This window comes from Penaeus monodon, unplaced genomic scaffold (genome assembly GCF_015228065.2).
Source record: "Penaeus monodon isolate SGIC_2016 unplaced genomic scaffold, NSTDA_Pmon_1 PmonScaffold_1041, whole genome shotgun sequence".
NCBI classification, from domain to species: Eukaryota; Metazoa; Arthropoda; class Malacostraca; order Decapoda; family Penaeidae; genus Penaeus; species Penaeus monodon.
In genome coordinates this window covers 16421-28920 of record NW_023639060.1, presented here as the reverse complement: position 1 = coordinate 28920, position 12500 = coordinate 16421, and the positions used below count along the sequence as shown (strand labels likewise).

General features: G+C 39.6%; 1 protein-coding gene across 1 annotated transcript in view; it reads right to left on the bottom strand.

Moving 5' to 3' along the window:
• Nucleotides 1–12500, bottom strand: part of LOC119568654 (fasciclin-1-like) — a gene marked incomplete at its 5' end in the record, with an annotated part of 33348 nt that overhangs the window by 8700 nt on the left and 12148 nt on the right. The window contains 7 exons of the mRNA XM_037917172.1: nt 1822–1980; nt 3914–3953; nt 4320–4357; nt 7791–7889; nt 8643–8792; nt 10212–10372; nt 10887–11076. Coding sequence (XP_037773100.1) covers nt 1822–1980; nt 3914–3953; nt 4320–4357; nt 7791–7889; nt 8643–8792; nt 10212–10372; nt 10887–11076 — 837 coding nt within the window. The remainder of the gene's footprint in view (nt 1–1821; nt 1981–3913; nt 3954–4319; nt 4358–7790; nt 7890–8642; nt 8793–10211; nt 10373–10886; nt 11077–12500) is intronic.

Genomic DNA, 12500 nt, shown 5'->3' with positions numbered 1-12500 from the left:
AGAGGGATGGGAGGAGGGAGAGGGGGAAGGAGAGGGATGGGAGAGAGGGAGGTTTTAGTGGAAGTATAGGAGCAAGGGAAGGAGGGAGAGGGAAGGACAGTACTCATGGGGAGAGAGAGGGAGGAAGGTTCTAGTAGGGGGTGGGGAGGGAGCGAAGGAAGGAGGGAGGGAGGGAGAGGGATGGGAGGAGGGAGTGAGAGAGAACGAAGGAAGGAGGGAGGGAGGGAGAGTGAAGGATGGGAGCGAGGGAGAGGGAGAGATGGGAGAGGGAAGGAGAAAGAAAATAAAAACAAAAGAAAAGCGAGAGCCACACACATGAGAGAAAAAAAAAAAAACGCCAAAAAAAAAAAAAAAGAAAAAAAGGGGGAAACCGGGAAAAAGAAAAGAGGAGAAAAAAAAAAAGGAGAAAGAAAGAAAAAAGAGAGAAAGGAGGAGAAAGAAAAAAAGAAAAAAAAAAAAAAGAAAAAAAAAGGGAAAAAGAGGGGAGAAAAAAAAAAAAAAAGGAAAACCCAAGAAAAAAAAAAAAAAGAAAAGGAAAAAAGGAGGAAGAAACGAGAAAGAGAGAGAAAGAAAAAAAAGAAAGAAAAAAAAAAAAAAAAAAAAAGAAAAAAGAGAAAGGGAAAGAGAAAAAGAAAAATGAGAAAGAGAGAAAAAGAAAAAAAGGGCGAAAACCGATCCCCTGGAAAGGGAAAAATTCACCCAGAACAGTTTGTGGGGAACCCAAAAATCCAGAAAAAGAGAAAGAGAGAGAGGGGGAAAAAAAAAAAAGGGGGAAAGAAAAGAGAGAGAAAAAAAAAAAAGAGAAAAAAAAAAAAAAAAGAAAGAAAAAAAAAGAAAAAAAAAAAAAAAAAGAGAAGAAAAAAAAAAAACCCGAAAAGAGAGAGAGGGGAAAAAAAAAGGGGGGAAAAGAAAAAGAGAGAAAAAAAAAAGCAAAAAAGAGAGAGAGAAAAAGAAAAAAAACCCAAAAACCGACCACATGGTAAAGAATTCGCCCAGGGAACACTTCTTGGGGGAAAAAGAAAGAAGAGGAGAGAAGGGGAGAGAGAAAGGGGAAAAAAAAAAAGAAAAGCGAAAAAGAGAAGAAAAGAAAAAACCGGGAAAATCCAAATCACATGGTAGGAAAATTCGCCCTAAAACACCCTTCTTGTGAGGAATAAAAAGAGAGAAGAGAGAAAAAAAAGGAGAAAGAGAAAGAGAGGAAAAAAAAAAACCCCGAAAGGAGATAGAGAAAAAAAAAAAACCCCCGAAAATCCAAACCCCAGGGAAAGTTTTAGGAACAGCCGAAAAAGGAAAGAAACCAGAAAAGAAAAGGGAAAAAAAAAAAAAAAGGGGGGGGGGAAAAAAAAGAGAGAAAAAAAAACCCAAAAAAGAGAGAGAGAAAAAGGGAAAAAAACCAAAAAATCCGACTCACAGGGTTTAAAAATTCGCCCATGAACAGTTCTTGTGAAATGAAAGGAGAGAAGAGAAAGAAAAAGGAGAAAGAGAGAAAAAAAAAAACGAAAAAAAGGGGAGAGAAAAAGAGAAAACCAAAAATCCCCTCACTTTTAAAAGGGGTTCGCCCAGAACAGCTTCTTTTTGGGGAATAAAAAGAGAGAAAAAGAGAGGAGGGGAAAGAGAGAGAAAAAAAAAAGGGGGAAAAGAGAGAGAGAGGAAAAAAAAAAAAAAAAAAAAAAAAAAATCCGACTCACATGGAAAGGGAAATTTCCCCCATGAACAGCTTCTTTGGGGAAACAAAAGAGGGAGAGAGAGAGGGAGAAAGAGAGAGAAAAAAGAAAAGCGAAAAGAGAGAGAGAGAAAGAGAAAACCGAAAATCCGACTCACATGGTAAGAGAATTCGCCCATGAACAGCTTTGTGAGCCGACGCAGGTTCTTTTTGAGGGAAATCCAAGCCGGGTTTTTGCGGGGCACGAACAGCGTAAAATTCTCGTCTCGTTCAGCGGGCCGTTTGCCCTCCCTTTTCACTCGGGGGAAAAAGGGGAGCTGTGAACGAGAACGGGGTTTAGGAGAAGGGAACAAACCCAAAAGGGTTGGGGTTTTTCATACAAACAGGGTAGGGGGAAGATGAACAGATGAAAAAGGTTTTTTTTTTCATCGGGGAAAACGGGGGAATTTAGGTGAATAAATGAACAAAACAAGGTGTTTTTCATACAGAAACAGGGAATTAGGTGAATGATGAACAGATGAACAAGGTGTGTTTTTCATACAGAGAACAGGGAAATTTTGGTGAATTTGGTAAAACAATAAAAAGGGTGTTTTTTCCACCCTTTTTCATAGGGGAAGGGGAACTGCGGAAATTGAACAGGGATTGGGTAATGTAAACGAGCAAGGGGGTTGTTTTTTTGGGTTCACTCATGGAGAAGGGGGAGCTGCGAACAGAGAACAGGGAGTTAGGAGAATGAACAGATGAACAAGGTGTGTTTTTCATACAGAAACAGGGAATTAGGTGAATGAGCCAGATAAACCCAAGGTTTTTTTTCATAAAGAACGGGGAAATTAGGGAAGGAAAACAGTTTGAAAAAGGTGTTTTTTTCATACAAGAACGGGGAATTGGGTGAAGGGATGAAAGATAAAAAGGTGTTTTTTTCTTTCCCGAAACGGGGTTTTTGGGGGAAAGGTAACAGAAACAAGGCGTGTTTTTTTTTAAATCATGGAAAAGGGGGGACGGGCCCCCCGAAAACGGGGATGGGGAGAATGAACAGATGAACAAGGTGTGTTCTTTGTTCACTCATGGAGAAGGAGGAACTGCGAACAGAGAACAGGGAATTAGGTGAATGATGAACAGGTATTTAGGTGGGGTGAACAGATAAAACGAGGGGGGTTTTTCTTTGCGCCGTTTTTAGAGAAAAAGGGAACAGGTTTTCAGTAAATTTAACCCGAAAAACCCGGGCGTGACTTTCCTTCTTTTCAATCAGGAGGAACGGGGTGAACAAAGAAAAAAATTTAATTAATAAAAATTTAAAAAAAATTAAATTAAATTTAAATAAAATTTTTAATTTTATTTATTTAACTAATTATCTTAATTATCTTGACTAATTACCCCATAATTAATTTGCTTAGCATGGGATAAACTTCTCTGGCCCGGGTCTGCAAGAGAAATTCCCCGAAAATTAAATTTTAAATTTAAATTTTACCCCCCCTTTATCAATTCCCTTTAATTATTTTTTTTTTAAATTTTACCCCACCTTTTTAAATTTAAACCGAAATTTATCTTTTTAAAATTTCCCCCACCTTATCAAATTTTAAACCTTAAAAATCATTTCATAAATTTACCCACCTTATCAAATTTACCGTAATTATTTTAAATTTAAATTTAAATTAATGACCCAGTCTTTAGGGGGGAAAGGGCCAGAATGGGGTTTTAAATTTGGGTTTAATTTAAACCTACCTGAAAAGAGGATCGACCTTATTCGCCTAATTTAAATTTAATCATTTTAAACTCATTAGTTTAATTAATAAACCCCTTTAATTAACCTTAAATTAAACCCCTTTAATTTAGGGGTCGGGACCCGAGTTTCCCTTAGAGGGGTTGGGAGGGAAATTCCCTTTTAACAATTACCCCTTTAATTAATAAAACCTTCATTAAGTTTCACCTGAGCAGAGGTTTTAAATTAAACCCCTCGTTCCCTTTAATTATGTTTTTTCCCCCTTAATTTAAACCCCCCCCTTTCTTTTTAAGGGTTTTACCTGGGGCTGGAGCGAGGGCCCCCCAGAAGGGGGTTTTAAATTTCCCCCAACCCCAAATTTAATGACCGAACGTAGGATTTTAAATTTAACCCCTTAAATTACCCTTAAAAACCCCTCAATTCCCCCTTAATTCCCCCTTTGTCCCTTAAATTACCGTTTAAATTTCCCTTTAAATTTACCCTTTTTTCCCTTAATCCCCCCGCTTATTCCCCTTTTTTACCCTTTTTACCTGGGGCAGGGGGCCCGACCCAGTTTCCCTCATAGAGGGTCTGCGAGGGAACCCCCAAACGGTTTTAATTCCCCAAAAACCCTTTTAATTTAATTCCCTATGCGGTTTTAATTTAAACCCCTTTAAATTTAAACCCTTAGTACCTTAATTACCTCTTAATTACCTTAATTACCACTTATTTACCTTAATCACCGCTTATTTACCTGAGCATGGGGTCCGACCCGAGCTTCTCATAGACGGTCTGCGAGAGAATGCCTAGGATGCGGTCTTAATTACCCCAACCCTTAATTAATTACCTAATGCGGTCTTAATTAACCCTTAATTAACCCTTAATTAACCCTTAGTACCTTAATTACCCCCAAGTACCTGAATTACACCTTATTTACCTTAATCACCGCTTATTTACCTGAGCATGGGGTCCGAGCCGAGCTTCTCATAGACGGTCTGCGGGGGAATGCCCAGAATGCGGTCGATGTTTGGGGATGACCCTTCTTGTGGCGATGTTGGCGGGGGTGTGTGGGTTGACCCCCGCGCCCCAACGTGACGAGGGGCTGAGGGAGGACGGGAAAGGGAGGAGAAGAAGAGAAAGGAGGGGGAGGAGGAAAGGAGGAAAAAAAGAAGGAGGATAGGGAAACCCGGGGTAGGGTTTTGCTCAGGGCAAAGAAAAATTCACGTCAGAGGGTTTCCCCTGGAAATCTTCGGGGTGAATGTGTTGGAGAGAAGGAAATGTTGGAGAAATGTTTGGGAAAGGGGAGAAAGGGGAAAAAGGGGAGAAGGGGGAGAAGGGGGGGGGGAAGGGGAGAGAGAGAGAGAAGGGGGGAGAAGGGGGGGAGGGAAAGAGAGAGAAGGTGGGTGGGGGAGAGAGAGAAGGTGGGAGAGAGAGAGAGAGAGAGAGAGAGCAAGAGGAGGAGAAGAGGAGGAGAGAGGAGAGAGAGAGAGAAGAGAGAAGAGGAAGAGAGAGGGGGGAGAGAGAGGGAGAGGGAGAGAAAAGAGAGTAGAGAGAGAGAGAAAAGTTAAAGAGGGGAAAGGAAAGGAAGGGGAATAAAAGAAAAGAGAGGAAAGGGAAAGGGGAGAAACAAAACAAGGGGAAAAGGGACACGAAGGGGAAAGGGGAAAAAAATAAGAAAAAATGGAAGGAGGAAAAAATATAATAAAAAAATATAATAAAAATATAATAACGATAAGAAGAAAAGAAGAAAAGGGAAAAGATGAAGAAAAGGAGGGAAAAGGGGGGAAGAAAAATAAGAAAAAAAGAAGGGGGGGGAGCAGAAGGAAGAGGGAAAGGGAAGATAAAAAAATAAGGAAGAAAAGAAGGGGAAAAGGAGCAGGGTGGCAGACGAAGAAGAAAAGGAAGAAAAGAAGAGAAAAGAAAAAAAGAAAAGAAGGAAAAAGAGGAAGGAAAAAAAAGAAAGGAAAAAAAAAAGGAAAAAAAGAAGAGAGAAGGGGCAAAGAAGAAGTAAAAAAAAGGGAAAAAATTTTTAAAAAAAGAGGAAGAAGAAAAAAAAGGGAAAAGGAAAGGGAAAAAGAAAAGAAAGGGAGAGGGGAGAGGAAGAGGAAAGAGAAGAAAAGGGAAGGAAATTAAATAAATTTTAAAAAATTACTAAAAAAATAAGGATAATATAAAAAAAAAAAGGGGGGGGGGGGGGGGGGGGGGGGGGGGGGGAGGGGGGGAAAAATATAAAGGAAAAAAATAAATTTAAAATTTATTTAATTTATATATTTATTAATATAATTTAAATTTAATTGTTTGTTTTTTTTTTTTTTTTTTTGTTTTTTAGTTTTTTTCCTTTTACACAAATTCATTTTTTCTCTTCTTTCCCCTTTCTTTTTCTTTTTTTCCTTTTTAACCCACTATCCCCTTCTTTTTTCTTCCTCTCTTTACCCCCCTCCCTTTTTTCCCTTTCTCTCCCCCTCTTTCTTTCCTCCTCCTTCTTCTCCCTCTCCCTCCCCCCTTTCTCTCTCTCTCTCTTTCTTTTCTCTCCTCCTCTTTCCCTCTCCTCTCTCTTTCTCTCCCCTTCTCTCTCTCTCTCTTCTCTCTCTCTCTCTTTCTCCTCTCTCTCCTTTCTCTCTCTCTCCCTCCTCTCTCCTTTCTCCTTTTTCCTCTCCTTCCCCTCTCTCTTTCCTCCTTTTCTCTCTCTCTCTCTTTTTTCTTCCTCTTTCTCCCCCTCTCTCCCCTCTCTCTTTCCCCTTTCCTCTCCCCTTTCTCTCTCTCTCTCTCCCTACTCTCTTTCTTTTTCTTTTCCCCCTTTCTCTCTCATCTCCCCTTTTCTCCTCTCTCTCTCTCTTCTCTCTCTTTTCTCCCCTTTTTTCTCTCTCTCCCCCTTTTCTCTCTCTCTCCTCTTCCTTCTTCTCTTTTCCTTTTTCTCTTCTCCTCTCTCCTCTCTCTCTCTCCCCCTTCTCCTCTCTCCTTTTCTCTCTCTCTCCCTCTTCCCCCTCTCTCTGCTCTTCCTCTTTCCCCCTTTCTCTCTCTCCCCTTTCTCTCTCTCTCTTTTTCCTCTCTCCTCTCTCCTCTCTCTCTCTCTCTCTTTCTTTCCTTTCTCTCCTCTCTCCCCCCTCTTTTTTTTCTTTTCTTCTCCCTCTTCTCTCTCTCTCTTTTTTTTTTCCCCCCCTCCCCCCCCCTCTCTCTCTCTCTTTTTCCTCTTTCTCTCTCTTTTTCCTCTTTTTCTTTTTCTCTTCCTCTCTCTCCCCTCCCCTCTCTCTCTGTCCCTACTCTCTCTCTTCTCCTCTCCTCTTTCCCTTCTCTTCTCTCTCTCTCTCTCTCTCTCTTACTCTTACTGTACTCTCTTTCTCTCTTTCTCTCTCTCTCCCTCTCTCCTCTCTTTCTTTTCCTCTCTCTCTCTCTCTTCTCTCTCTTTCTTTCCCCTCTCCTCTCTCTCCTCCTCTCTCTCTCTCTCTTTCTCTTTCTCTCTCTCTCTCTCTCTCTTATTCCTTTTCTCTCTTTTCTCTTCTCTCTCTCTCCTCCTCTCTCTCTCTTTCTTCTCTTTCTCTTTCCCTCCCCTCCTCCTCTTCTTCTCTCTTCTCTCTCTCTCTCTCTCTTTCTCATCCCTTTCTCCTTATTAGTCTTCTTTCCCCTTCTCCCTTCCTTCCTATCCCCTCTCCTCTCTACCTCCTTACCTTTCGCCTCTCCCCTATTTCCCTTCTCTCTGTCTTCCTCCCTCCATCTCTCTCCCTCCCTCCCTTCCCTCCCTACCTCCCTCTCTCTCTCTCTCCCTCTCTTCTCTCCTTCCTTACCCATCCCTCCCCCTCTCCCTCTTTCTCCCTCTCCTTCCCACCCACCCCCATCCCTCTCCCTTTTCTCTCACACTCTCCCTCTCCCCCTCCCATCCCTCCCTCATCCCTCCCACCCACCCCCCATCCCTCTCCTTCCTTCCCACCCTCTCTCCCTTCTCCTCACACACACCCCTATCCCTCTTTCCTTCCCTCCCTTCCTCCCTCTCTCTTTCCCTCCCACCCATCCCCATCCCTCTCCCTCCCACCCATCACCCTATTCCTCTTTCCTTCCCTCTCTCCCTCGTCTCACCTCCCTTCTCTCTCTCCTCTCTCCCTCTTTCTCCCCCCCACCCTCCCCCCCCCCCCCCTCCCTCCCTCCCCCTCCCTCGCCTCACCTCTCTCCCTCCCCCAAACCCCTTCCCTTCTCCCCCCTTCCCCCACCCCCCTTTCCCAAACCCCCCCCCTTTCCCTTCCCCCCCCCCCACCCTCCCTTCTCCCCCTCGTGCTGTGACCCCAAAATTCTCCCTCCCCCCCTTCCCCCCTCTCCCTTCCCCCCTTCCCTCCCTCCCTCCCCCCCCCACCCTTCCTTTCTCCTTCCCCCATCCTCCCTTCCCCCACCCTCCCTCCCTCCCTCCCTTCCCTCTCTCCCCTCTCTCCCTCGCCTCACCTCCCTCGTGCTGTGATCCACAATCTCATCCGTTGTCAGTCGCCTGTTGATGACGTGAAGTTTAAGCAGCCTGGCCAGTCGCTCGCTGTTTAGGATAACCTGTGGATGGACGGATGGGTTGTGAGACGGATGGATACGTGGGTGGGTGGATACGTGGATGGATGGGTGGGTGGATGGGTGGATGGATGGGTGGGTGGGTGGATGGGTGGGTGGATGGGTGGGTGGGTGAATGGATGGGTGGATGGATGGGTGGATGGATAATTGGGTGGGTGGGTTGAGAGATGGATACGTGGGTGGGTGGATGGATGAGTGGATGGATGGGTGGATGAGATGGATGAATAGATAGATTGAGAGATGGATAGATGGAGAGATGAATAGAGAGATGGATAGATGGATAGCAAAATGGATTGAGAGATGGATAGATGGATAGATGGATAGATAGATGGATGCATGGATCGAGGGGTGGATGGATGAATGGATAGATAGACTAGAAGGATGGATTGACAGAGAAACGGATGTCTTGAAATAGATAGATGGACGGATAGACAGTAAAAATGGATGCAAACAAAGATCTATTTAATTTATAATGAGTGAAGGAGAGATACAAGTTATTATCTATAATGAGTAAGAGAGAGAGAGAGAGAGAGAGAGAGAGAAAGAGAGAAAGAGAAAGAAAGAAAGAGAGAAAGAAAGAGAGAAAAAAAAGAAAGAAAGAGAAAAGGAGAGAAAGAGAAAGATAGAGAGAAAAGAAAGAAAGAAAAAGAAAGAAAGAAAGAAAGAAAAAGAGAGAAAGAGAGACAAAAAAAGACAAAAAAAAAAGAGAGAGAGAGAAAGAGAGAACTGAACACCCACCTCATTGAGTCTCTTCGTGTTCACCATATTGAAGGCCTCGTTGGACGGAGCGAAGAGAGTGTGTTCATCTTGGGAAACAAGCTTATACGTCAATTCGGGGTAATGTTCCTTCATGAGCTGGTAAAACTTGCTCAGCTGGCCGTCCTTTTCCTATAAAGAGAGAGAGAGGAGACGCTTCGTGTTGTTAATAAGACCTCTGATGGGACGAGATTCGTGTTGTTAATAAGCTTTGAAGGGACGCTTCGTGTTGTTAATAAGCTGTGATGGGACGAGATTCGTGTTGTTAATAAGCTTTGATGGGACGATTCGTGTTGTGATAAGCTTTGATGGGACGAGATTCGTGTTGTTAATAAGCTTTGATGGGACGCTTCGTGTTGTTAATAAGACCTCTGATGGGACGAGATTCGTGTTGTGATAAGCTTTGAAGGGACGGTTCGTGTTGTTAATAAGCTCTGATGGGACGAGATTCGTGTTGTTAATAAGACCTCTGATGGGACGAGATTCGTGTTGTTAATAACTTTGATGGGACGCTTCGTGTTATTAATAAGACCTCTGATGGGACGAGATTCGTGTTGTTAATAAGACCTTTGATGGGACGAGATTCGTGTTGTGATAAGCTTTGATGGGACGAGATTCGTGTTGTTAATAAGCTTTGGTGGGACGACATTCGTGTTGTGATAAGCTTTGATGGGACGAGATTCGTGTTGTAATAAGCTTTAATGAAACGATTTGTGTTGTAATAATCTTTATCAGAAATACAATCATTATTATGGTAAATATCGTCTGTAGTATCATTATAATGTTTTTTTTTTATTACAGTTATTGTTATTATGGTAATTATTACTATTATTATAGTTATTTTTACTATTTTCATTATAATTCTTATAACAAATATTGCTTTTGTAATAATTATGATAGGGTGAAAGAGAAACCCAAAGTTATTATATGCTAAATTATATACTTGAAAATTAAATGCTAAAACTCAAGATACCTATTAGTTACTATACAGCAAAAGCTAAACTCAAGATAATTATGGAAGTTATTACAAGATACTCTATAGCAGCTTTCATATATTCAATATAAAACATTAAAATTATTAGTTATCACATACTTCAAGATAAATACAAGATAAACCAATAAAGTTACAATATACTAAAGATAAACTCAAGATTATATACTAAAAATGAACAGAAAATTCCTATGAAAGTTATTATATAGTAAGATAAACCATGCTTTGTTAAGTTCCTACAACAAAGAAGCCTCATCTTAAGAATAACTACAACAAAGAAGCCTCACCTTCAGGTCAACTACAAGAAGAAGAAAAATCACCTCCATGACTACAATTTAAAAAAGACTCACTTGTAGGACAAAAGAAAAAAAACTGCAGGACACCTACAAAAAAAGAAGCCTCACCCTAAGGACACCTACAAAAAAGAAGCCTCACCCTAAGGACACCTACAAAAAAGAAGCCTCACCCTAAGGACACCTACAAAAAAGAAGTCTCACCCTAAGGACACCTACAAAAAAAGAAGCCTTACCCTAAGGACACCTACAACAAAGAAGCCTAACCTGCAGATACAGCATGATGCTCGACGTAACAACCATCAGTGAACGGTCGATGAAGTGAACGACACCATTCCTGACTGGAACGTTCCCCTTAATTATTCTCGCGAGGACAGTTCCCTTCTTGTGGGACACGTCGCTGGCTATGGTGTTGCTCTTGACATAGTCTGGAATTCACAGATGGGTGAATATTGTTTATATATATATATATATATATATATATATATATATATATATATATATATATATATATATATATAAGGGCATTTTTTAGATCATAATATACAGCAATATATCCCAATATGTACATATACACATACACAAATACATGTATAATATATATATATATATATATATATATATATATATATATATATATATATATAATATATATATATGTGTGTGTGTGTGTGTGTGTGTGTGTGTGTGTATGTGTGTGTGTGTAGTGTGTGTGTATGTGATTATATATATACATATATATATATATATATATATAATATATATATATATATATATATATACCCCACACACACACACACACACACACACACACACACACACACACACACACACACACACACACACACACGCACCCCAAAAAAAAAAAAAAAAAAAAAAAAAAAAAAAAAAAAAAGAAAAAAAGAAAGAAAGAAAAAAAAAAAAAAAATCCCCGCAACGTACAGGCCATCTCTCCGCCCTCGGCGACTGTCACATTCTCCATGGTGATGAAAACCTTCAAGTTGTCGGTGAAGGCGAGACTCTCGTACTGGTTAGAGGAGCTCGTCACTGTCCTCGTGAATAACACGCGATTGGGGACCACGTGGCCATGTACCACTTGCTTGTCGATCATGTCCTTGTGGGTTCCGTTGGGCTGTGGGGGGAGGAGGCAGGCGGAGGAGAGGGGAAGGAGAGGCAGGGGGAGGAGAGGGGGAAGGAGAGGCAGGGAGAGGAGAGGGGAAAGAGAGGCAGGGAGAGGAGAGGGGAGAGGACAGGAGAATGAGAGAGAAGGAAGGAGAGGGGAGAGAGGAGAAAGAGAAAGGGGGAGAGGAGGTGGGAAGGAGAGGCAGGGGGAGAGAGGGGGATGAGAAGGAGAGAGAGAGAAGGAAGGAGAGAAGGAAGGAGAGGGGAGAGAGGAGAAAGAGAGAGGGGAGAGGTGGTGGGAATGAGAGGAGGGAGAGAGAAGGGAATGAGAGAGAGAGAGAAAGAGAGAGGCAGGGAGAGGAGAAGAAAGAGAGGGAGAGGGAAGGGAAAGGGAGAAGAAGAGAGAGAGAGAGAAAGAGAAAGAAAGAGAAAGAGAGAGTAAAAAAAGAAAAGAAAAAAGAATAAGTACGAGACAAAGATGATAAAAGGAAAAGGGATAAAGAGAGAAAGATGGAATAAGGGTGGGAGGGAAGGATAAAGACAGAGAGAAAAAAAAATAAATTATTATCAATTCTTTATCAGCATTAATTAATATAAATTATAAATAAATAAATAAATAAAGAAATTAATTGATAAATATAGATATAAATCTTTATAAATCAAATATCATTGATTTATATTTAAACATTAATTAATATAAATATTATCAATGATAATGATTGATAATTGATAGATAATTATTATATTAATTGTTTATAATTATATTAATAATAATATATAATAATATAATTGATTATAATAATAATCTCGTTTTTCTTTCTTTTCTTTTTTTCTTTCTTTCTTTCATTCATCTCAAAGAGAAATTTTATAATTTTGATAATATTTATATTATCTTATATTTATTTATATTTATATTATTTTATATTTATATTATTATTTATATTATTTATATTTATAATATTTATATTTATATTATTTTGATAATATTTATATTATTTATAATATTTATATTAATTGATAATTGATAATATAATAATTATTAATATATTATCAATAATATTTATAATTTTAATCAAATTATCAATAAATATTATCATTAAATTTCTCTTTTTTTAAAAAAAGAAAAAAAAGAAAGAAAGAAAGAAAAACGAGACGACGATAATGATAATAATAATAATGATAATAAAAAAACGGTAATAAAAAATAATGAAGATAATGATAATGAAAAATAATGATGATGAAAATAATACAGATAAAAGTAGTAATAACAAAACTATTAAAAATATTAAGCAATTTATACAATTATAAAAATTTAAATAATAATAAAAAATATTAATAACAATAATAATATTAATAGTATAATAATGATTACAATAACCTTAACAATAATACTGATAATAACAACAATTCATGACAATAATAATTATAACAATA